This window comes from Polistes fuscatus, unplaced genomic scaffold (genome assembly GCF_010416935.1).
Source record: "Polistes fuscatus isolate 324 unplaced genomic scaffold, CU_Pfus_HIC Scaffold20, whole genome shotgun sequence".
NCBI lineage: Eukaryota > Metazoa > Arthropoda > Insecta > Hymenoptera > Vespidae > Polistes > Polistes fuscatus.
The window spans coordinates 3,111,779-3,135,513 of NW_025113097.1; the positions used below are offsets into that span (position 1 = coordinate 3,111,779).

Here is a 23,735-nt window from a genome sequence, read left to right on the forward strand (position 1 = left end):
GATAAATTAATATAAATACAAAGATACATGAGAAGTTTAAAATAACAAAAATTCTGAATTATATTACAATTCTCGAAAAAATCTATTGAGAACATCCCTTCCATGTCATTAAAGCTATTAAATTATAAGTTGCCATTTTTATACTACTAATATGGAGATAGTTTGCTTAGACGATTGTTTTTATGCGATATATCTTCTATATCTATGAATATATTATTAAGAAATAACTTGAAAACTTCACCAAGAATTTTTGTCTCGTCGTTTATAATCATTTAAGAATTGCTAAATTAAGTATGTGTTATATTACTTATGCAAATATTACATAGAATTATATTACGAAAATGTTCTCTATACGTTTTTTATTCAGACTGCGATTTAGATTTCGATCTTTGGATTTCAACCAATTTCAATGGTATAGTCAAATTATAAAGTATTATTATACAGAGTGAATTAACTAAGGACCAGTCACCTCAACAACTTTTACAATTTGTGGCAGTACGTTATGCTGTAGATGTTCAGAATAGCGATTGCCAATACAAGACACTGTTTAAAACATTCATCCACAGACAGTGTTACACGTTTATAAGTATGTTCTGATTTATTGATTGCAACATAAGCTTCTCGTATTCATTGTCTCGTGTTCTCTTTAATAGTTTTTACATCACGATAGACATTTTCTTTCAATCTACTTCATAAAATGATTTCAAAACGTTAAGTGAAGCTTTTGTAGAATCATCGTGAAGATTATTAGATATCTAAGGCAGATACAACAAATGATTTAGAGAAAACAATAATAATGAGTGTAGAAAATTTAGAAACCAAATTTAAAAAATATGAATATCATTATAATAAAAATAAAGGCAACAAAAGCTTTTCTCAGAGAGATAAAAAAGAATTGATTTAATTTATTCAAAAGAATTAGAAAGAAATTTGAAAAACTGCGAGAAAGAGAAAATAAAAAGTGCCAAGATGAAGAATACGATCTAAAAGGGAAATATAGAAGGTGTGAGAATACACGAGAATGCAATTAGGCAAAAAAAAATCAGACTTTCAATTATCTACGTATGAGTTATATAATTACGCAACTACAATGAAAGTGATGTTACTGTTATAACATTAGTTATATGATAAAACTTTGAAATATTTTTTCCTGTCACTAAAATTGTAAAAGTTATTCAGGTGGACGGCCTTAGTTGACTCATCCTGTATATAATAATCATTTTTATTATCAATATCAAAATTAAATGTAATTCAATAGATTTAATAAGCCTAAAGTTTCAGAATTATAAATAAACATTCCTAAAAATTAAATTGAATTCTAATTACATTAAATATTGTTTTTCACCCAATTATTTTTGATTCTTAAAACCTTCAAGCATACTTTGTCTGCTACGATTTCTCTTCTTTTTCTTTATTGTACCTTTCAAGTTCTTTCAAAAATTGTGCTTTTGGTTTCATGACGTTTGGACGATCTCCTCGACACTTTGGGCAAAACCATTTTCCTTTTGGTTTAGTACTGAGTGACACACAAGAGAAGTGGAACCACTCTATCGGACATAAATCGTTATCACAAAGTATCATTTCTCCATAGGAAATCTGGTCGCAAAGACAATACGTTGGTTCATCTGGATCTATCGCAAGATCATCTTCCAATGGTGGTGGAGTATCCTCCCTATGTTGATTATGTTGATTGCCTTGCCTAGATTTCCTTTTCTTCTTTTTACCTGTATTAGTTGTCGTAGTCTTCTTTTGATTGCCATTACTTGCATTGGTCAAAGTATTGGATCTTGTTTCAGATACTACGATCATATCCATGGTATGTCCTGATTCGACCAGTGTCTCCGTTCTTGTTCTTCTAGCTCGCTTTGGTAAACGTTCAGCATTATTTGCATTGGTCGAAGAGTTGGAATTAATATTAGCATTTGATTCACGATTGGATTCACAGTTCTCTTGTTCTTTGCCAAAATCTACAAAATATATAACATTATTATTGACTAAATATTGTGTCGAATACTTGTAGAAAAGGTTATACAAAAAGTATACGACATACCTAAATTACGATAATCTACATCAAGCTGTCTAGATTTACTGTCTATTAAATCTTGAACCTGTTGTACAATTTGTAATTTCTCATCTCCAATTTCTTGAGCAGCAATAAGTGCTTGTTGAACCCTTGCAAGTGCTTTTCTCCTCACAGTCGAGTCTATATCATTTCTTAATGTATCCTGTTGTTGGTCTACTTCTCTTAAATACGCTAATTTAGATTATAAAAAAGAAATAATTATAAATATAGACTGTAAATATTTAGTACATATAGTATATATATATATATATAGAGTAATAAAATGTTCTTTTAGAAAAAAGAAATTAAAAGAAAGATTTACTACGAAATTTGAATCAACATTGATTTAAAACTTACTTTGACAAGTAGCATCTAATTCTCGAAGACGCGAAACATGTCTCTGCAAATCGTTTGGTAGATTTTCGACACAATCCAAGTAATTTTCGATATAAGTTGCTGAATATAGGGCCTCGACGACCGCTTGATTTAACATTTTTCAGTTTTTCGTATCACTTTAAAAGAAAAAATATTATATGTATATATAGATATCTCTATGCACGTAAACAGCATCCACCAACGATGATTGCACACCACTAAAATAAAGTTTTTTTAAACGTTTCTTATATATTCTTTTTTTTATTACGTTTTTAACATTAAGTTTCAATGAATATCGTTTGGATTAATCTATTGCTGTCTACGTATGCGGCTAATTTGCGGAAAATCACATACATGCATTCTACACGCGTGCGTCACATATAAACTCCTAACTATTTCTTTTTTCTTCCTGACTGTTTTTATCTCCACCTCTTTCCTTTCTTTTCTTTTTTTTTTATATCTTTTTCTTCTTTTTTTTCCACATAAACAGACGTTTCGAAAGTCGTCACACCGGTTCTTTTTTCTTCCTCTTTATTTTCTTTTTTCTTTTTGCATGCCAATATGTTCCACCTACGTTTATAACCTGTTCACATTAAAAAACATAAAACATATCTCGTTGAATATCACTTTTTTCACCATTAATTAAACGATGCTATCTATTTTTTTGTTTTCATTATCGGATAATACTATTATTTAAAAACATAGGTTGCAACTTGTTAAGAACGATAGTTAGACGCACAATTAAGTTTGTAATCCGCATTCCGACGACTCCTACATATTCCCCTAAACACGTATATTTTGAAGCAAAGCTACATAAGTCATGCTTTAACAAACCAATGAAATAACTCGATTAACTCGAATATGATCGATCGTGAACTCGATTAAAGTTACAAAACGCCATCTTGTGTCGTCGATAATCACAATTCATGGAAAACTTGTTTCGATTTATTTTCAATGTATTGAACTAGAAACTTAGCATTATTAGATAAATATTTCCTACTGCATTACAAAGAACTACTTTTTTAGAAAGTAAACATTTTGTTTTTGTTTTTTAAGATTAACCAGTAGCACAACGTTTATTTTCATAGACGCGTTTTCATTGGTGCGTTTTAAAAGCAGAGATTACGTAAATTTACTTTTTATTATTCTTGTAATGTTAATTGTATTCATTAAAATAAAGAGACGAAGCTTGAATTTTAATTTTAATTTTTGTTAGAAAATATCTTTGAAACATCTTCGAAAAGAAATATTTTTATTAGGGACAGAGAGAGAGAAAGAGAGAGAGAAAGAGAGAGAAAGAGAGAAACTCGCATTGCACGATGCGTAACATAGCGACATCGTTACTCGACGGTTGTAGAATGAACTACGTACGAAATTTACGGAAGAGTCGATAATGTAGATACCTCAGTAGGAAAGTTAAATAGTTACCGACGGAGCTTCGAGATCGCAACATTTGACGTCACATTTAGAGACAAAAGATCAATTTTTGTAGAAAATGATTCTTTATTTACAAGCCACAAAAAGGGAATTAAGAAATTCGTCAGATATACCAATTTATATTCATTTTACTTTAATAAACGTATACGAATTATATTGTATTCTATTTAGTTTGCTACAGAGTCAAATTTTTTCTTTTGACTCAATTTAGCACCTCTTCAAAAAGAGGAAGAAAAAATATTACTTTTTAATGAATTTAATATTTTATCCAATATTGGTTTAAATGGATTTAATCGAGTAATTTCTATTTTCAGATATTACTAAATTACGAGGGCGCTAAAGAGGCAAGCTCATCCATCATTCCTTGTCGCGATGCATCATGTTCCTCAAACACTTAAATCTGTTTGAAGTAAGGCAGTCGTCGATAGGACGAATTCAAATATTTTCGCCCATCGATCGTCATTTTTCGAAATTGTTCTTTCGACGAGCATCGTTCCCACAATTTTCTTGCTAGATAAGAATTACCTTCAGCTATTTTATTTATTATTTTTCCTTGACTCTCGAGTATACAGTGCAACATCGTACTGAGCTCTTTACGCATAGTCTTCTTGTTTCTTCGTTGCAATGAGTAATCTGTCGGACAAAAAAGAGAAAGAAAAAAGAAGAAAAATAGAGAGAGAGAGAGAGAAAAAGTTGAGAACGGAAATTAAAATCTTTCGCACACGATGAATTATTATAGTTTAACAAATAATTATAATAGAAAGTTATTTCACTTAGTTTTTCAACGAGATTTTTATTTTTCATTGAAATGGATTTAAATTTATAGATTGCACGTATATCAATATTTATAGATTCAACAACGTCATTGATTATACGTAATGAATTTTTCAAATTGTCCGTTTAAATCTTTACAAAACTTGAATGTTATTTAAACAATTGTTCCGTACAGACAATTGAGAAAAGTCTTTAAGTAAATGTGCAATATCCTATATACCAAATGCGAACTTCAATTAGCAACAAGTTTGTACACTCTATCACTCTCATGCAAACTTATTTCTCATTTGCGATTCTCAAAGCATGACCCTCGACTTTTAGAGAGAGGAAAAAAGTATAAGGGAGAAAAAGAAAATAAAAGTACGAAGAGGGTGTTTTTCTTTACCCTTGCAACGGAAGGGGGTGCAAGCTGAATATCTAATACGTCTAGCTTATGTTTATCGCGTATGTACTTACGTAAGCATTAATAATACTACTCATGACGGTATTACAGTATTAACGGGATCGTTAGAGGAATCCATCAGATTGATATATCTTTGAAAAAAAAGTGCGTTATTCTGTTGCAAACGAAAACCGTAAAAGAGAAAGAGAAAGAGAAAGAGAAGGAAGAAAATGTACCCCCTCGTCGCCATCTTGTGATACTCTTGTGATACTCTTGTAAAGTGCCACAGGCAGTCGAGCAGAGAGAAACGGAAGGGTTTTACAGGAAACCTACGACGCGGCAAAAAAATAGCAGTAATTTCTGTCCCTTAGGCGCACGTGCGCCAGCCGAAAATCTCGGATATATTCCCGTTCGTCGAGCCGAGTTGAGTAGGATTTCCCTCATTGCGGGGCCTGTTTAAACAAGGGGAAGCAGAGTCATTGTACCTATAGCTTCTCTCTCTTTCTCATTCTATAGAACAAAGAGAGAGGGAGAGAGAGAGAGAGAGAGAGAGATAGAAAGAGAAATTCTTCTTCCCTTGTCTTGCAAATGCAGCTGCGTGTATTACACATACGTAATATGGAACACTGGCCACGTTTATGAAAAGGTATGAGGGTAATCGCCACGATAGAAATATAGTTCTTCCTTTTGAATAAACTCTGACTGAAAAAGGAGCAGCAAATTGCTTTCTTTTCGGGGTGTCTTCTATTCGTTTTGTAAAGCAACGTTTGGGTTCGAGGAAGTCGTCCTTGACAAAAGTTCATCTTTTTGTAAATATTTGTTATAGAGTTAGTTTTGTTAGAGATATGTGTGTTCTGAGATATATAACATATATATATAATATAATATATGTGTATGTGACACAACGCATTGATAATATCATTCAATTATGTTTTTGACACAATAACGGACACGAAACTTATATTGGCACGACATTTGGTAGCGATTCTGTTATCGTTTTTTTTTTAATTTTTTTTTTAACGAAATTTCTAATCAAGTTCCTATGCTATTTCTATTCGAGTATAATTGTAACTATTTGATAAAAGAACCCAAATGCGAAAAGTTAATACCCGATGAGTCGTTGCTTTGATTAATTTCATTTATTATTATTTTTCGCAGCAGACGGAAAAACATTTAAGAACTTTTAACGTTTCAACGATAGGAAAAAGGGGGGGGGGGAAATCCAGTAATAGTTAATAGAATTGTTAAATAGAGAGAGAGAGAGAGACTAACGGAAAAATATCGAGCTCGAGTTTGGCAACGGTTTTCCGAGGGGGAACATTTTTTATTTATAAAACCGAAAAAGACGGCAAACGTTGTCGACGTTTGCTTCGGACAGAACTGTCCGTAATGTCGACGAACGAAAAAGAAAAAAAAGAAAAAACGAAAAAAAAAATAAGAAAAAGAAAAAACGAACGAACTTCGAGGTCGAGTTTTTTTTTTCTTTATTATTATTATTATTTTTTTCCGTCGATTAGGATAGCTAAGGATAAAAGAGGAGATTGGGATCACATAATTATTTCAAATTTTATAGATAGCGTGAAAACTTATTTCTTTATTTTAAGGTTCACACAACTGGTAAATATAATCCGTGCCGTATGTGCAGTGGTACATGAAACAACGGCTTATACTTATGCTTACAAGAATGAGGATTATTACACATATGTTAAGTCGTATTGGTAGAGGTGTTTGAAAGTTTTGGTTGAGGGGGGGGCGGGGAAGGGTACAGTACTGTCGTGAATCGACTGTATAGAAATTAGATACAACAAATTAAACACGATTTTAACATGGATTATTAAAGATCGAGTCAAGAACACATAAACTATTTATCACGACATTCTCGCAACATTTGACGAGATAAATCGTGTATATTGAGATATATAGAAGCAAGGAATGATAAACGCACGAGAACGAAAAATACACACGGAAAATAAGTAATGCAATAATGAACAAAGAAAAGAAACAAAAACAAACAATTATTAATTAGTCAAAACGAGAAACAGAATAGGGATGTGTGTGCTAAAACGGTAAATGTAGTTGTAGTAGAGGTGGTGTTGGTGGTGGTAGTAATAGTAGTAGTAGTTTAGTAGTAAAATAGTAGTGGTTGGTGGAACGACCGATGACGGAATAATGCGAAAAAGAAATTAAATTCGGCTGATTCGACATGGAACTCTCGATCTCCCTGATAAACTTTCGGAGAGCCGATAAACGCGAAAGAAAAGCTGCACGTTGAGACGCAAGCATTACGTGTCACAGAATGTGTTAAATATTCAAAGATTCATAAAGCCTGATACGTTGGTATATATACATATATATGTTATTATGTGAAGGATAATATGTACGTGCGTATATATATATATATATATTTAATGAACGTGTATTTATAGTAAATACGTGCGATGGATCCAATTGTTCCTCCTCCTCCTCCTCCTCCTTCTCCTCCTCCTCTTCCTCCCTAGATGCGACACTCCAGTTCGTTAATTTTGAAAATCCCGCGATTTTTCCCTTCGTCGATAAAGGGCAACGAAACGATACTTCCGATTATTCAGCCAGGATTATATTTTACTTTATGCTCTCCTCAAAAGCAATTATGTTTTAAAAGGAAGAATAAAAACATATGAAACAACAACGATAAACATTCCGATGATAATCCTTTCGATCTTAGGAGCAGTTTGAATGGTTCTTGAGTTCTAATCCTTCGAAGATTAATCAGGATTATTTTAGACGGATGGACAGGTTGATGTTAAGTCGAAGTAAAAGTTCGATGAATTCGACGGGCTGGGGGCGGGGTATTGGCGGTGGTATTGCACGATGATTGGATTAATTTTCATGATTGGTCGACAAAATATATTGTTGTTGGTGGTCACAATTCGCGCGAAGGAAACGCGTTAACAATATATATCGACTATACTGAGAGATATAATCTCGTTGTTTTACGAGAAACACCAATGGTAATGTACGTAATTATGTAAAATACAATTGTTCAAGGAAATTTCTGCGTCTTGGGGTTGGAACAAAAGAGGAAGGAAGAGAGAAAGAGAGAGAGAGAGTTAGATAGAGAGAGATAAAGAGAGATAGAGATAGAGAGAGAGAGACTAATTTGGGTAGGATCGCGACGCGAGTAGAAACACAGAAGAGCAAACGGTGCGGGGGGCTGGGAGAGAGACGTGGTCGTGTCGTCGAGCAAAGCCGAGTCGAACGAAGAGATATCGGGGGGTCTAATGAACCTTCACGACACCACCGGCGCCATAAGCACCCGCTAGAAGAGCTTGCGTACCATACAGAGATCCTGCCCTGAGTCCAAGTCCAAGTCCAAGATTCGTAGCCAATAAGTTAGGCGCTGTCAAGGCAGAGCCAGCAACTAGAGAGGGTCGAAGTAAAGATCCACCAATAGCGAGCTACGAATCAATAATCATTATTGTTATTACTTTAATAGCTTGTCAATAGAAACCTTAATCTGTGTCGTTTAGAGATTTGATATTTGATAAATTAGTTAATCGGAATATAAATAAGATTAGTTGTCGAGTATAAAAAGTTAGGTAAAGAATAGATATTTTAATTAAGTATAGATTACTTGAGGACGTAGAGCTACCGCGGCTGGTGCTGTAGCAGCTGTAAGGACTTGACCAGGACGAGCAAGAAGTTGAGGTCCTGCTGCAACTGCCACGGCAGGTCGAGCAGCGGCTACAGCAGCGACCTGTCCAACTGGTGCAGCAACTGGTACAGCCGTTTTCGTTACGGTTACGCTAGGATCCTTCTGTACGACGGCATTGAATCCGTTGATCGGATCAGCGGCGTACGAAACAATTCGTCGAGAACCATCTGGTTCGATAAGACTGTAGCTACCTTGAACTACATCACCGCTGCGTGTTTCTTCTTGAGCCTTGTTGTCACCTGCGATGTGAGACAAGTTATACGATAACAAATTAAAATAGGATTGTAATCAAATACAAAATTGAATCTAGAAAAAGAAAAAAGAAAAGAAAAGAAAAGAAAAGAAAAGAGAATACTTACCAGTAAGTCCGTCGGCGACGCTGTAGCTAAAACTGTATTGAGGATTGGGATCGTAATTTTCTGTTCTAATAACCGCGGCTGGTGCCGCGGCAAGTCCAACTGTGGCTGCTCCCGGCAGAATGCCTCCGTGACAGGCTGCCAGGAGAGTCGTAAAAAAACCAAGAGTCTGCGAATACAAAAAATCTCAGATATAGATTAAATATGGCGTATGATATATATTATTGTAAGATTATATTAACTTTTATCTGATATAAAAATATAATATAATCTTATTATTTTGTTTTTCTTCTTTTCTTTTTTTTTTTTTTTAATTTTACTGGACGCGCGCACAAATTCGTGCAGGGGCTGCTCTCGCATTCGTCAGAATGATTTCAAGTTACGGAATGGGGAAAAAAGAAATGGATTAATCAGTAACGCTGGATTACTTTGAAATCCATGGTAATTGGAGTCTGGACGTTTGCTGGTTGCTGCCCCGAAGACTGCTTGCTAAGAAGGACCGAGCAAGCTGACTTTATACCAATCGGCATCGGTTGTCCCCGCTCTCGATATTCTATTCGTCATACGTATTTTCTTTGTGTTTGCCGCGTGTGTAGACGCACACAAAGTGATTGCACTCGTACTTCGGTGATTTCGTAGGACTCTCTTGTACGCGATCGTGCGTGGGATATTCGTCCTATGTATTCCGTATTCGTACGATTCGTCTCGGAAGGAAATCCGTGATTTAATCTTGACAAAGAATTTCAAGAAACTTCGACAATACTTTGATTTTCCGCTTTTCCGTTTCCTTTTTTATCTTCTTTCTACCATACTTTCAAGCATTATTTCTTACAATTTACGATGATTCGTACGAGTTCAATCGGTTATCGTTTGGATCCGTTGTAATAAAAAGGATGCAAAGTTTATACGCATATATATATTATTTTCTTTTTCGTTTCTTTTCTCGTTCATTTTTCGAAGCATACTTTGTTTTTTTAAACCTACGTAAATTTTATTTTTATTTCAGATTATTATTCTTTTTCTTTTTTTATTGTTATTTAGTAACAACCTGACGTTGATTCATGATGAAAAATGTAGACATTTATCAAGGTAATATTTTGCGAATAGGCAAATATTTATAAGAGGTAACTTATGCGCATACTGGATCATAATACAAAATCTTATTCTTGATCTAGGTCGCTGTCAAAAAGTTTGAAAAACGTTATCTTGTAAAGAACGTTCTAAATTTGTAGGAAAACGACCTACTTCGTAGTGTTAGATGGATTTGTTGAAAATTAAATTCGAGAAAGAGAGAGAGGGAGAGAGAGAGAGAGAGAATTGGGTTGTCAGAGAAAGAATACGTAAAAAGGGCAAGTCCATTTTGTTAATAGTTAAGACATTAAAATCTACTATATAAGTTCTAGGTCTTCCTTACATTTTCCACTAAAAACGAGGGGATGATTTTTAATTTTGTCTAACCTAGTTTAGCCCAGTACGATCGACCCAGTCCGATTTTACTACTTACCAGAATCTTGATAATATCGCATTAATTTGGAAAAGTGCACTAGTTTTTCTGTTAATATTAGAATCCCAACACTTTTTTTCCATTTATTTCCATTTGAATCAGATACAAATTCACGACCTAGATCTCGGATGTAACAGGTGTAGATATATATCATAAATAAAATGATATATAGTATATAAACGAGATGAAAAAAACGTAAATATGTCGAATTGAAAAAAAAGGTCACGAGATTTGAATGTGTCAAGCTTCTTTATCATTTACATTTTCTTCAGTTAAGAATTTATCATGAATACGATCCGCAATGGTGACAAATTTTCAATTAAACTACATAATATTATATATATTTTGAAACCCATTATCCATTTCTCGTTTATCCGAATATTATAATATTAAATTTGTAGAAATCCTCTATCAATTTTCTAATCAACCTAACGACGATAAAACTATGATCGATTATTGTAAAAAAGTAACGTAAATAAAGTTAATTAAGTAAAATAACATAATGAAAATTCGTGTATGATTGAACATTAAAACGAAGGTTACGACAACTCGGTAACCTAATTAACGTTGCATATAGTAAAGAACAAGAGACATGGTGAGACGTTTATCGTAAGAGGATGATTAGGAGGGATCAAGTGATGACGATGTGTAAAGTAATAATCGATATCATTGCAACATTTGGTAATAAAATCTTTGGTTGGTTGGCGAGGACGTTTGGCATAGTGTTATACGTTGAAATCAGGATCGAGATCAAGATGAAGAAAGAAAGAAAGAAAGAAAGAAAGAAAGAAATACAGAAAGAAAGAATGAAAGAAAGAAAGAAACGGAGAGGGAGAGGGAGAGAAGAAGGGTGGTTAGTAGCTAGCACGACCGATACATGTAGGTCAAGTAATTCGAGTGGTAATTTAAGGAGCACCAACCAACGTAGTTGCTAAGAACGTTCTTCGTAATTCTAGATCGGCTGGTTTCACAAACACTCGGATGATATCTCAGGTAAAAGCACTAAAAGACATAGGTAGACTGTATACGCACACGTACACGTGCATGTATATCTATGTATAACCATTGCAGAAAGTATTGGTGGGTGGGGAGAACGATACCAAAGTTATAGGGGGAGAAAAAGTAGGAGGTGGAGAAGGTGGAGGACCGATTTCTGCGATAAAAGCCACGTCGGCTGGCACCGTATGTCCATTTCCGAAGCAGGAAAGCGATTGAGAACGCAAACGGGGAACGACTACGAGACACCTTGCAACGAGGAAGATTTCTCTTCTTCTTCTTCTTCTTCTTCTTCTTCTTCTTCTTCTTCTTCTCGACTTCTTTATTTCTTCGTTGACTCAAGTTGGCGCGTGCTAACCGAACGACGGAACGGATAGAGTAACCTTTGTTCTTCTTCTAAACTCTTCGCCAATCGCGAGGATTTTTCTATCCTTATCTTTCTCTCTTTAGTTTTTATAAAATATTGTGTAATCTTCTTAGGGATTTTTTCACGTTGACCCCACGTTCGTTTGTATACGAAATGATTTAAAAAATGTGATATGTATATCCTTAAAAAAGAATATATAAGACAAATTTGCTATACTTTTCTTTTGAAAGTCTTTACAAATATAAGGTCTTTTTTCATTTTATTTTTAAGTTTTATATTCAAAAGAAATTACTTTGGTTTTTCTCTTTTTGTTTGTTACAGGAAAATGTTAATAATGTATATAATTATTGGGAGATTGATACAGATTTAGAGAAAAATCGTATGTATATTATATATTAGGTTGGCAATTATAAATTCTCGTCGTTTTCTTATTAAATTTGAATAAGGGAGAATACATTATTAATTATAAATTTCACGTATACCTATTCCTACTTGATTATTTACATAGAATAAGATTTTAACCAATCCTACGAGGAACAAAATATATTTTCTTTTTATTTAATAAATGAAATAATATGTTATTTTGTATGACTTTTTCTAACATTATATATATAAGTATTTTTTGTATGGGAAAAATAAAAATAAAAAATTAAATTAGTTTAGAAGCAAGGTTCGTTTTTGTCTCGTTTTTGTCTCGTTTCTCTTTAAACCTATGAGGAACAAAATATATTTTCTTTTTATTTAATAAATGAAATAATATAATATACATTTTGTATGACTTTTTCTAACATTATATATATAAGTATTTTTTGTATGGGAAAATAAAAATAAAATATTAAATTAGTTTAGAAGCAACGTTCGTTTTTGTCTCGTTTTTGTCTCGTTTTTGTCTCGTTTTTGTCTCGTTTTTGTCTCGTTTTGTCTCGTTTTTGTCTCGTTTCTCTCTAAATCTATGAGGAACAAAATATACTTTCTTTTTATTTAATAAATGAAATAATATAATATACACTTTGTATGACTTTTTCTAACATTATGTATATAAGTATTTTTTGTATGGGAAAAATAAAAATAAAAAATTAAATTAGTTTAGAAGCAACGTTCGTTTTTGTCTCGTTTCTCTCTAAACCTATGAGGAACAAAATATATTTTCTTTTTATGTAATAAATGAAATAATATAATATACATTTTGTATGACTTTTTCTAGCATTATATATATATATATAAGTATTTTTTGTATGGGAAAAATAAAAATAAAAAATTAAATTAGTTTAGAAGCAAGGTTCGTTTTTGTCTCGTTTTTGTCTCGTTTCTCTTTAAACCTATGAGGAACAAAATATATTTTCTTTTTATTTAATAAATGAAATAATATAATATACATTTTGTATGACTTTTTCTAACATTATATATAAGTATTTTTTGTATGGGAAAAATAAAAATAAAATATTAAATTAGTTTAGAAGCAACGTTCGTTTTTGTCTCGTTTTTGTCTCGTTTCTCTCTAAATCTATGAGGAACAAAATATACTTTCTTTTTATTTAATAAATGAAATAATATAATATACACTTTGTATGACTTTTTCTAACATTATGTATATAAGTATTTTTGTATGGGAAAAATAAAAATAAAAAATTAAATTAGTTTAGAAGCAACGTTCGTTTTTGTCTCGTTATTGATTATAAATTTCACGTATACCTATTCCTACTTGATTAATTAACATAGAATAAGATTTTAACCAATCCTACGAGGAACAAAATATTTTCTTTTTATTTAATAAATGAAATAATATAATATACATTTTGTATGACTTTTTCTAGCATTATATATATATATAAGTATTTTTTGTATGGGAAAAATAAAAATAAAAAATTAAATTAGTTTAGAAGCAACGTTCGTTTTTGTCTCGTTTCTCTCTAAACCTATGAGGAACAAAATATATTTTCTTTTTATGTAATAAATGAAATAATATAATATACATTTTGTATGACTTTTTCTAGCATTATATATAAGTATTTTTTGTATGGAAAAATAAAAATAAAAAATTCAATTAGTTTAGAAGCAAGGTTAGTTTTTGTCTCGTTTTTGTCTCGTTTCTCTCTAAACCAGGTTTAGTATGATTTTAGAAACTAGCAAGACTCAAAGTGGCGTTAAGGAGTCGTTGAGAGTAGTAGTAAGTCGGTTGCACTTCTCTTCTACGGTAACTGCAACGACCGCACTGACCGCGAACGTTTAATAGTCAGTCCCTTCCCTCGTGTTTCAACGCACTCGCCCGTGTAACACGTTGCGGAACGTTGCGTTCCCCATCACTCTAAATGAACGATTCTTTATAATTACCTTAATCTTATTTTAATCGTCGTGTATCATTTATTGCATTAAACGATCATTCGTTATCGGCTACGATACTCGTTCGTTCATTCGTTCGTTCGTTCGTTCGTTCGTTCGTTCTGATTTGACGACGATCCTTTTTGCTTCCGTCGAGAACGTGATAAATGATAGGAAAAGTCGAGTAAAGAAATAAAAATGCTTTATATGTATGTATTATATATACACTTATATATATATCTTCGATAAATTTATTCTTCTTCGTTGTTACAATCGATGCGGAAAATTGAATCGTTAATTATACGTAGGTATGTGTATTACATTTTATTCTACGAATCGATCCTTCGTACACATCTATTTATGTATATATATGTATATGTATTATATAGAGAAATTACGTTTGTATCATTCCACTATTAATGATGATCAAATTATAATCACGAAGTGGATCGGATTAGTAAATGTCAGTCTTTTATGATAAATATTTAACAAATTGTATAACTAGTATAACTTATAATTCATCTTTATGTAATTAATGTAGCATATTGTCCGGCAAATAATTGCAATGATATTATTCACCGGTTTAATCAATTTAATTGCGTTTTGTTATCTTTAGTAAACAAGGATTCGTAACGAAATGAATCATCATCGTTCGTCCGTGTTAATCGCGTTAATAAAAGATCCAAGCAAAATTCGTTGTTGCGCGTTATTGGGATAATTATTACCTAATAGAAAAAGTCGTTATTGTGTTTGAATAATAAAATTCGCGGTATATATAATGAGGATAATATTTTTTTATTAATCCAATCATTGTGAGATAATGATATTTAGTAAGAACGTTATAGACGAATGGAAATCACCGGAGTTATTATTCACAATTAAGTAATACGGTTTTATTAATGATGATGATGATCATGAACGATGAATGAAAAAACACGATATACGTTGCGGATTATTTTACAAAACAAGAATAACAACACTTCTTAACTTCCGCATTTTCCTCGTCAACAGGAATAGATTTGGATTTAAAAAAAGAACACCTACGAATACTATTCTTAATGGAATTTTTCGGCAGGATAACGATCAGCATCAAGATCGGTTGAATCATACGAAAAAACTTGAGCAACCATAGTTCGGTGTAAATGGCGCCAAGAGCACTGGTAATCCATGGTGCATCCATCAGAAAGTAAAGTTTGAGAAACATAAAATAGGATTCGTTTGCCTTCGTCGTGGTATTGCTAGCGATAGCAGTTGACTTTCTTATGGTGATTATCTTGTAAGTGGTATAAACGAATAGCATGCTGTTCATAATGCAAATAATAATAGGTATAGAAGCGACGTAAACAATGACAGCAATATTTGGACCGTTAGAAAAGTTATAAAAATTCGGTTTGAATGGTGAACTGTTTGGTACTAGCGGTGACAGTTCAATAATAGAAGCAATAGCCGTGGGTACGAAGGAAATACCACAAACCCAAGCAGAGTATATCAAGAACTTTCGTCTTTCTTGAGTCCTGTAGTGTTTGGGATCGGATGGTGGCGTCCAACGGAATCTGGTGATGACCAGGGTCATGTCGATGCAAATGACGAAGAGCCAAACTGTGGAAGATATCGATAGAAACATCAGGGCCAAGCAGGACAGGGTATACACCGAGAAATGCAGGCTGACGCGACAGAGTAAGGACAACCCTATGGCGATCAGTATAGAGTTTAAGACGATTTGGACAATGTTGTAACAGAGTACAGCCCTGTCGTAAGCCCGTTTACGTAGCCCGGATATCGTAGAATAAATCAAGACAACGATAAGATACGGTACGATGTAGATCACGTTAGCGAATACAACGATGTTGGCACCCCAGAAACTCAAAGGTGTTAAAATACTTTGACAGGTATTTCCGGTATCGTTATCATCGGTATCGTTTCGTTTATTTTCATCGTTCATGTTAATGACTTGGCATAGATGTTCATTATTGTTTTCGGTTATTCCTGGTATCATCGAACTAACGTTAAAAGATTCGTTGCGATTGGGAAACCTTTGGAGAATGACAAAACTATTGTTTGGCCGATACTCGAAACAAGCATCGAAGCATACCCATGAGTCCACCGTGGTACTCGTCGTTTCGGAATTATCTGAAAACATAAAATACATGCTGGTGGTAGAGAGAGAAAGAGAGAGAGAGAGAGAGTAAGTTGGATGGTTAAATAGCAGTGTGTGTAGGAGCGCGCGCGCGCACGGTATCGATCCCAAAGGGTGAGCCGCGCGCTCTCTGTTTGGATAATTTGGCCGGGACTCCCTGCGTTCCTCTTTCTCATATACACATACACACACACAAACATACATACATATATATATATATATATATCAAGAACACAAGGAACGATTGTTTTGTCCGATCCTCGTGTTCCAGCCGATTGAAATTCCATATGGGAACGTTTAATCGTTCGTTCGTTCGTTCCAACGTTCGTTCCAACGTTCGTTCGTTCCAACGTTCGTTGGTTCGGTCGTGATTTCGCTCGATCGAAACTGCCGTTTTCGAAGTTTCCTCCAACACTCCCGTGGTGGAACGCAACCCGTCGATGCTTCGATGGTGTATACTGTACTACTTCACTTGGTGGTGCACCCCCGTTGTTCGTGCTTCGTGCTCGTTAGAAAAATCCCAACGCGAGAAAATCAACCGTTCGAGATGTAAACCCTAACGGTCGATTGAGATTCTATTCCGGCGTTGAAATCGAACGTGAAATGGATGTTAGCTTGAGTAACTGACGGAAAGGAAATTAGAAACTTGTCTATCATTTCTATACAAATTACACGTCATTATTATTGCTTTCTATTTTCTTTTTTTTTTCTTTCTTTCTTTTTTTTTTATCGATCGATTCTCGTTTCAAAGTATCAGGTATCAGGTACTGGACAAGTAATTGTACCCATTTGACCCCACTCGCGATATGATTCTTATTTTTGATCCTATTTATTTTAAACATCAAAATATAAATCCGACGAAATTTGTACGGACGGTTGTAAAGAAAAAAAAGGAAATAGGAAAAGGTGTAATGTTATTTAAATATTCAATGGCAATGAGAGAGAGAGAGAGAGAGAGGATTTTACGTCGAGTTTTAATTTATTTTTATACCCGGTTCATTTGCAGCCCAGCATTTCCTTTTATAAGCTTTTATTATGTCTCGCGAGAAAGATTAAATAAAGACAATGAATACAAAACAAAAAGGTGGATTTTTTTAAATCTCATTAATTTTTCGAGAATGTTTTTTTTTCTTTGTTCGGATGATTGGGTACAAAGAAATATTTTTACACGATTATGTAGTTGTTTGAGTACATATTACGTGTCAATGATATGTTTATTTTATTTGAAAAAAAAATGAAGAAATATTATTCATGTAAATTTGTGTAAATTTCAAGAAAACATAAGAGTTTTGAGTGTATCGAAAGCATTATTTTTCCTCGAATACGTTTACCGACTATTAAAAATAACCAATTACGTAAGAATTATCATGGAATATTTCTGGTTTTATCACAATACTTTTTTTACACATCATACCTATCGTCATACTTTTTTATGAGCTCGTAAAAATTTAATTAGTCGTTCCCCTATGTACCGAGAGATTCCTGTTGAAAAAAAAAATTATATCGTCTGGGGTATCATTGTATTTGATGGATACGAATTAATCAATTTTTATTCGCTTAAATTTGTCCTTATAATTAATAATACTAATTAATCGACGTTAAAAATTTACAAGATAAATCATGGAAAATAAGAAAAAAAAAAAAGAAATAAATTTCGTGTACACATTTATTAATATAAAAAGTATCGATTTTTGATAAATATGCGTAGTATAAAAATTCTTTGAATATGATCAAACTAGATCTATGATTATTATTTATTGTTCTCGATAATGTTAGATCTCGTAAGCATAAAATACAAAAAATATATATATATATAGTTTACTTAAAAGATACCCCCATTAGCACACTTTTACATCTAGATCAAATTTGATAGCGTTTTAACTAACATACATGATTTTCTGTCTGTAGTTTTAATATGTCAAGAAGAAGAAGAAGATGATGATGAAGAAAAAAAAGAAAAATACGAGCAGAAATATTATATACATATACATACATATATATATATGGAGTAATAAAAAAGATATAAATTAAATTAGAAGGAGCTATAAAAGTGTTAACAACCGTAAGATGTTTTCAGAATAAATTGGTCGTTTTCGTAGTGAGTCAAAGGCCGTTTTCTCGGTTCTCGAAGAAGAATAAGAAGAATAAGAAGAAGAAGAAGAAGTTTTTCGATGAAAATAGAAATCACGAAGAAAAACAAGAAAGAAAAGAGAAACTCCGTGGGGTTTTGTGGGATAGATGTAATAATAATATAAAGGAATAAAGAAGTTGTCAGAGAGTAAGAATGAAAAATAAAAGACAGAATTGACGTATATAGGTACCTTCGATAAACGAGAGAGTGCGATTTGCATTGTCGTCGTCGTTGTCGTCGTAGTAGTCGTGTGAAGTGGTACACCATCTCGTATCCCTTTCTCCATGTTCTTTTTCTTTCGATTCTAGAACGCAGCATCTTCCACGATTTACTTCGATCGTAGCAGTAGCTTCGCTTACAAGAATCGTGAAACTTAGGATGGTTTCGACTAAGACGAAGGACGTCAAGAGGATCGAGTCTAGTTTACCTATCATCATCTTCCTTTTCATCTACTTCTTCTTCTTCTTCTTCTTCTTCTTCTTTTTCTCCTGCCTTTAGAGTTCGATCAGTTCCTTAAACCGAGAACAAGAGAAAGATCTTCGTAAGGTGACAAACAATTTGTCTGTTGTCTTCCATAAATCTCTTCTCTTCATCGGAGATTCTTCTTCGAGTATTATATTTCTTTCTCGAGGAAATAGGTTAAACGAGTTCGTTTTGAAAATCGAATGAAACGACAACTCTATGCGATAAGAAAATGAAAAAGCGAATTTCTATTTAAACGATAGTTACGAAGTATAACGCGATTTCAATAGAAAAATCAATGCACTCGCGACGACAGCAGCAGCAGCAGGCACGCGTTACTTCTGTATCTTCTCAAAGTAACATTTACTCTCGTCATTTTTGCACAGTGAAGTTAAGTTACGCATACACACATAGATACACGCGTATTTATGCGAAGATGTTTGATATATTAGATGGTAACAAGAACGGGTCGGTGAGTCTTTCGAACCACGAGTAAAAATATTTCGAAGTTGTTCACAGTCTCTATAGTATTTCCCCTCTCTTTCAATCGTTATAACACATATACACGCTTCTATATATATATTAGTATTTATGTTATCGTATATACGATTGGGTAAGTAATGGTGCGTGTAACCTTATAGTATATATATATATATGATTAGATATGTGACTATGTATGAGATTGTATGTATTATCATACATACGATTGTGAAGGTAACGGTGCGTGTAATCGTATATATGATTGGGTATGTGTTTATGTATATGTGCGATTATATGTGTGGCCATTTCTCTTCTCGTGTCCTCCAACACATTCGCTCTACCTTTGAGACCATGTCGCGTGCTGCTGCTGCTTCTTCCTCTTCTCCTTCCTTTCCACCACCCATTCCTGTGTTACATCGGTCGTAAAGAAGAAGAAGAAAGAGAGAAAGAGAGAGAGAGAGAGAGAGAGAAAGGGATAGGACGTGCGACGGAATAATTATCCTTCCTCGTGACATCAGAATATTTCCCGCGCTCTTGCTTCATGCCAAGCCGTTGTAAATACCAGGAAACGTCCACGAGGAATGGGAAATATTTTGTAACGTTGCGAGCATGCATCACTGGCTCTCGACTCGGACTCTCTTATCTTTCTATTTTTTTTCTTTTTTTTCTCTTTTTTTTAATGCTTTTTTTTCTTTTTAATATTGGTCAATTTGTCAATCCGTTTGTCTGACTGTTTCTGCTTTTTTCTTTCTTTTTCTTTTTCTTCTTATTATTATTATCTTTATTTTTGGTTCTACTATAATCGCGAATTATTTGTCAATTTAGAGACACATTTACCGTTAGCCATTGCTTTTTCATCCATATCTTTCGATTCCTAGCGGATTTTTTTCTCTTCTTTTTCTTCTTCTTCTTCTAGCAAACAGGATTATAGTACGTAGAGAAGGAGACAATTTTCAGGATTTACCGGCAGTTCGAGTAGATGAAAAATGTTTGTTTCGTATGTGGCGGCTTTAGAGAAGTCTTCGAGTGGAGGAAACCATTTCCTGCCGGCTGTCTTAACGGTTCAGAAAGGTTCAAAGTGTCTACAGAAAACCGAAAAGAGAGAAAAACTCGAAGAGAAAGAGAGAGAGAGAGAGAGAAAAAACGCACACAAACGCTCACATACTCGCTCACATAAATCGATATCTTTTTATGTCTTTGCTTTCGACGCGTTACATTGCTAGATCTTATACTTTGGATGCGTTATTTTCATTTTGAAATTTTATTTCGATTAAATAATTCGTTCAAATTGATTATTAAATGAACGAACATCGATGAACGACGAGTGACCTCTTTAAAATAAATTTATTTATATATATATATAATAAAAATATAATAAATATATATATTTATAATATTATTGGGTTGGCAACTAATGTAAGTGAGCATGATTACTTTTAACAAAATCCTATTGAAAATACAGGTCTCGGAGCCTTCACTTGCCAACCCAATAATAAAATCAGTGATAGTGAGTTATTAAACGTGTAAATCTTTTACAAAAGTTCGTAACGGTTTATATGTGTCAAGGAAAAAATCATAAAAAAAGAAAAAACAATTAAATAATGTTATACATACTCGTACTTTGAATTTACAATTAGATAAATGTATTCTAGTTCATTATACAAACTTCTACGAAGGCAAATGCTTGACCAATAGAGAAAATAACCCAATGATGTAAGCAATGATAACATTAACATCGATAAAAATGCAATGGTATAATAATTATGTGTATGTTCCAAAAAAAAAAAAGAAGAAAAAGATTAATTCAATTGGAACGGGTGAAATTAATAAAAGAGGTGTCATGAACGATTATATGGATTATAATTTTTTGTATATACACATTTTCTTTCTTGAATGACTAATACTAAGACAAATAATAAGTTTTATTTTTAATCAAGAATGTTGCGAGAAGAATAAAAACGAATAATAGCAGGAAAATGTTCTTCAAGGAGTTCCTCTAACCACACGATATATATATATATACGTATATGTATATGCATTTATAACACTTACACCTGCACTTGTATATACAAGTATAGAAACGAGCAGTATAATACACACTATTGGTTAAAAATCTGAGAATATGGAATGATTCATATATGTACTATGAAACTATTCTCGTTAATTATTGTCGTCAGTGCCGGTTAATGTATCGAAGAAGATGCACGTACGTCATATGATCAGGTTCATTCTTACGAGTTTTTTCATTTTTGTTGCAAGAACAAGAGCAATACCAGTACAACGTTTAATGAAATGGAACGACTATAATCAGATAGATCTTCCAAGAAAATGTTGCACAGAGGATTATCTTTTTGACGATGAGCTGACCTGCGTGAAGGTCATCGAGGATAATGATTTTTCGGAAGAAATGGAAACGGAAATACGTGCTTATGGGCTTTCCTGCAAGATGGTCGCCGTTATGTGGATAGAAAACGGAGCCAACAATTCGTGGACTTATACGACGGTCGATTACCCAAACGACTACTGTCTCGGAACTACGATGAATGGTACGCAAGTGTTGGCCAGGTGTCCGGGGTTGTCCAAAATGAATGAAAACATTTCGATTGTTTCAATGACGAAAACGTATAACGGAACAGCTAAGATATGTAACGAGGATGATATTAAAAAATGGGATCTAGTTTTTTTTGGTGCTCGAGGGTATATGGCAACGAACCTTGCTCATATGATAATCTGCATCATCGTAGTAGCAATATATTTGTTCATACCTGAGTTACGTAAAGGTATCTACAACTATTCCGTTCTTCAACACAACATATCCTTATTGGGATTGGGCTGTATACTATCGTACTTGTGTTATCGCAAGTACCCAATAGCCGATAACCTGGTAATCATACTCTGGCTTTCCCTACAATATTTCACCGTGGCGACGTTCTTTTGGTTGAACGTGATATGTTTCGACATGACCCTGTGTATCACGAGATTCCGTTGGACCGTAGGATTCGACGCTAACAAAGAAAGAGACAAATACAAGAAATTGTTAATCTACAGTGTTTTCGCATGGGGCGGTGCATTATTACCTACGGCAGTTGCTGCCATCTTCGAATACACACCGGGAATACCAAAGAACTTTCCGATGAAGCCCAATTACGTTAGATATTGTTTGGGACCTAATCCAACGGTGAATCTATATTTCTTCGCTTTACCGCTCATAACTTTATTGTGCAACAACGTATTATTCCTTTTCACGACGTACAAAATCGTACGGATTCAACGTAGCACCGAGATCGCTACGAAAAATCAAAGCAGCGCACTGACAAAGAAATATTTCTTATTCCTAAGACTTTATCTCTTGATGGGTGCACCGTGGTTCTTTGGATCACTTCTAGCGTGTCTCAACATGCTGGTCATTATCAAGATGTGTCGTCTAATTCAGCCGATACTTTGGCTCCTCATGTTGTTAGCGCGAAAGGATGTCAGACGAAAAATCGCTGACAAATTCTGTTGTTGCATTAAATCCAGGGATAACAAAGGAATTACTTCAGCTGGTACGGATTAGTTAGATTCAAGATGATCTCACCGATAATATTCTAATTAGGCTTTTTCAAGAGTCTCAAGGTTATAATGTTCTTCGTCTGTTCGCGTAGTCGTGTGTATGATTTCGCATTCGTGATGCACTTCGACTATATTTATTTTTCTGTGTCTTTCTTACTCTTTTACATTCGTGTTTGTTCTCGTGAAATTCATTAACATTTACGTTGTGTAATACATCTTGTGAAATCGTTATTAACGTTACAGGAAAAAACTCAACGGCTCGGTGATTTTTTTCTCCTTCTTTTTCCACCTTTTATGTTTATTTTACGCAGGAGTAAGTGAGAGGTAAAAGACTCCAGTTACGAAATCGAGATAGTATTTAGTGACTACAAATGGAAAAAGGTGAATCTTCTCCTTCCAGCCCCCCCCCAGCCAAAAAGAAAAAAAGAAAACTAGATGAATAAAAGAAAAGAAATGGAATAGTATGACGGATGTTAAGACGGAGAGAATCAATTTTATCGTAGTATTTTTATTGCACGACTATTGCGGAAAAACGTACGGAAAATTATTTCTCAAAGTATTTGAATTCGACTTCGTCTTCTTCTTCTCCTTCTTCTTCTTCTTTTTTCTTTTTATTATCCCAACGTACGGTACGTCTCGCGAGAAAATCGTTCGATCTCGATTTTATTCCATGGTTTTCTAGATTTTTACTTGCTTGTTCCGTAGGA

The 23,735-nt window shown here is 33.7% G+C and overlaps 3 protein-coding genes across 5 annotated transcripts; 1 reads left to right on the forward strand and 2 right to left on the reverse strand.

Moving 5' to 3' along the window:
- Window positions 1-1,054: 1,054 nt before the first annotated feature.
- Window positions 1,055-3,330, reverse strand: LOC122517416 (inhibitor of growth protein 1). 3 transcript variants are annotated; one of them, XM_043635785.1, is made up of 4 exons: window positions 3,177-3,330; window positions 2,420-3,020; window positions 2,051-2,254; window positions 1,055-1,967 (listed from the first exon to the last, which is right to left on the reverse strand). In XM_043635785.1, the coding sequence occupies exons 2-4, from the start codon at window positions 2,553-2,555 to the stop codon at window positions 1,390-1,392; spliced, it is 918 nt and encodes a 305-aa protein (XP_043491720.1). In that variant the 5' UTR covers window positions 2,556-3,020; window positions 3,177-3,330; the 3' UTR covers window positions 1,055-1,389. The 3 variants fall into 3 exon arrangements, with proteins under 3 accessions (XP_043491720.1, XP_043491718.1, XP_043491719.1); XM_043635783.1 differs by having other exon boundaries at window positions 2,420-2,655; window positions 2,792-3,316; XM_043635784.1 differs by having other exon boundaries at window positions 2,420-2,574; window positions 2,792-3,315.
- Window positions 3,331-7,969: 4,639 nt separating this feature from the next.
- LOC122517460 (cuticle protein 18.6-like) lies at window positions 7,970-19,402 on the reverse strand. Its single transcript, XM_043635855.1, has 4 exons — window positions 18,725-19,402; window positions 9,084-9,249; window positions 8,644-8,963; window positions 7,970-8,467 (listed from the first exon to the last, which is right to left on the reverse strand). The coding sequence occupies exons 1-4, from the start codon at window positions 18,818-18,820 to the stop codon at window positions 8,288-8,290; spliced, it is 762 nt and encodes a 253-aa protein (XP_043491790.1). The 5' UTR covers window positions 18,821-19,402; the 3' UTR covers window positions 7,970-8,287.
- Window positions 19,403-21,672: 2,270 nt separating this feature from the next.
- LOC122517459 (G-protein coupled receptor Mth2-like) lies at window positions 21,673-23,446 on the forward strand. Its single transcript, XM_043635854.1, has one exon. The coding sequence runs from the start codon at window positions 21,677-21,679 to the stop codon at window positions 23,030-23,032; it is 1,356 nt and encodes a 451-aa protein (XP_043491789.1). The 5' UTR covers window positions 21,673-21,676; the 3' UTR covers window positions 23,033-23,446.
- Window positions 23,447-23,735: the final 289 nt, after the last annotated feature.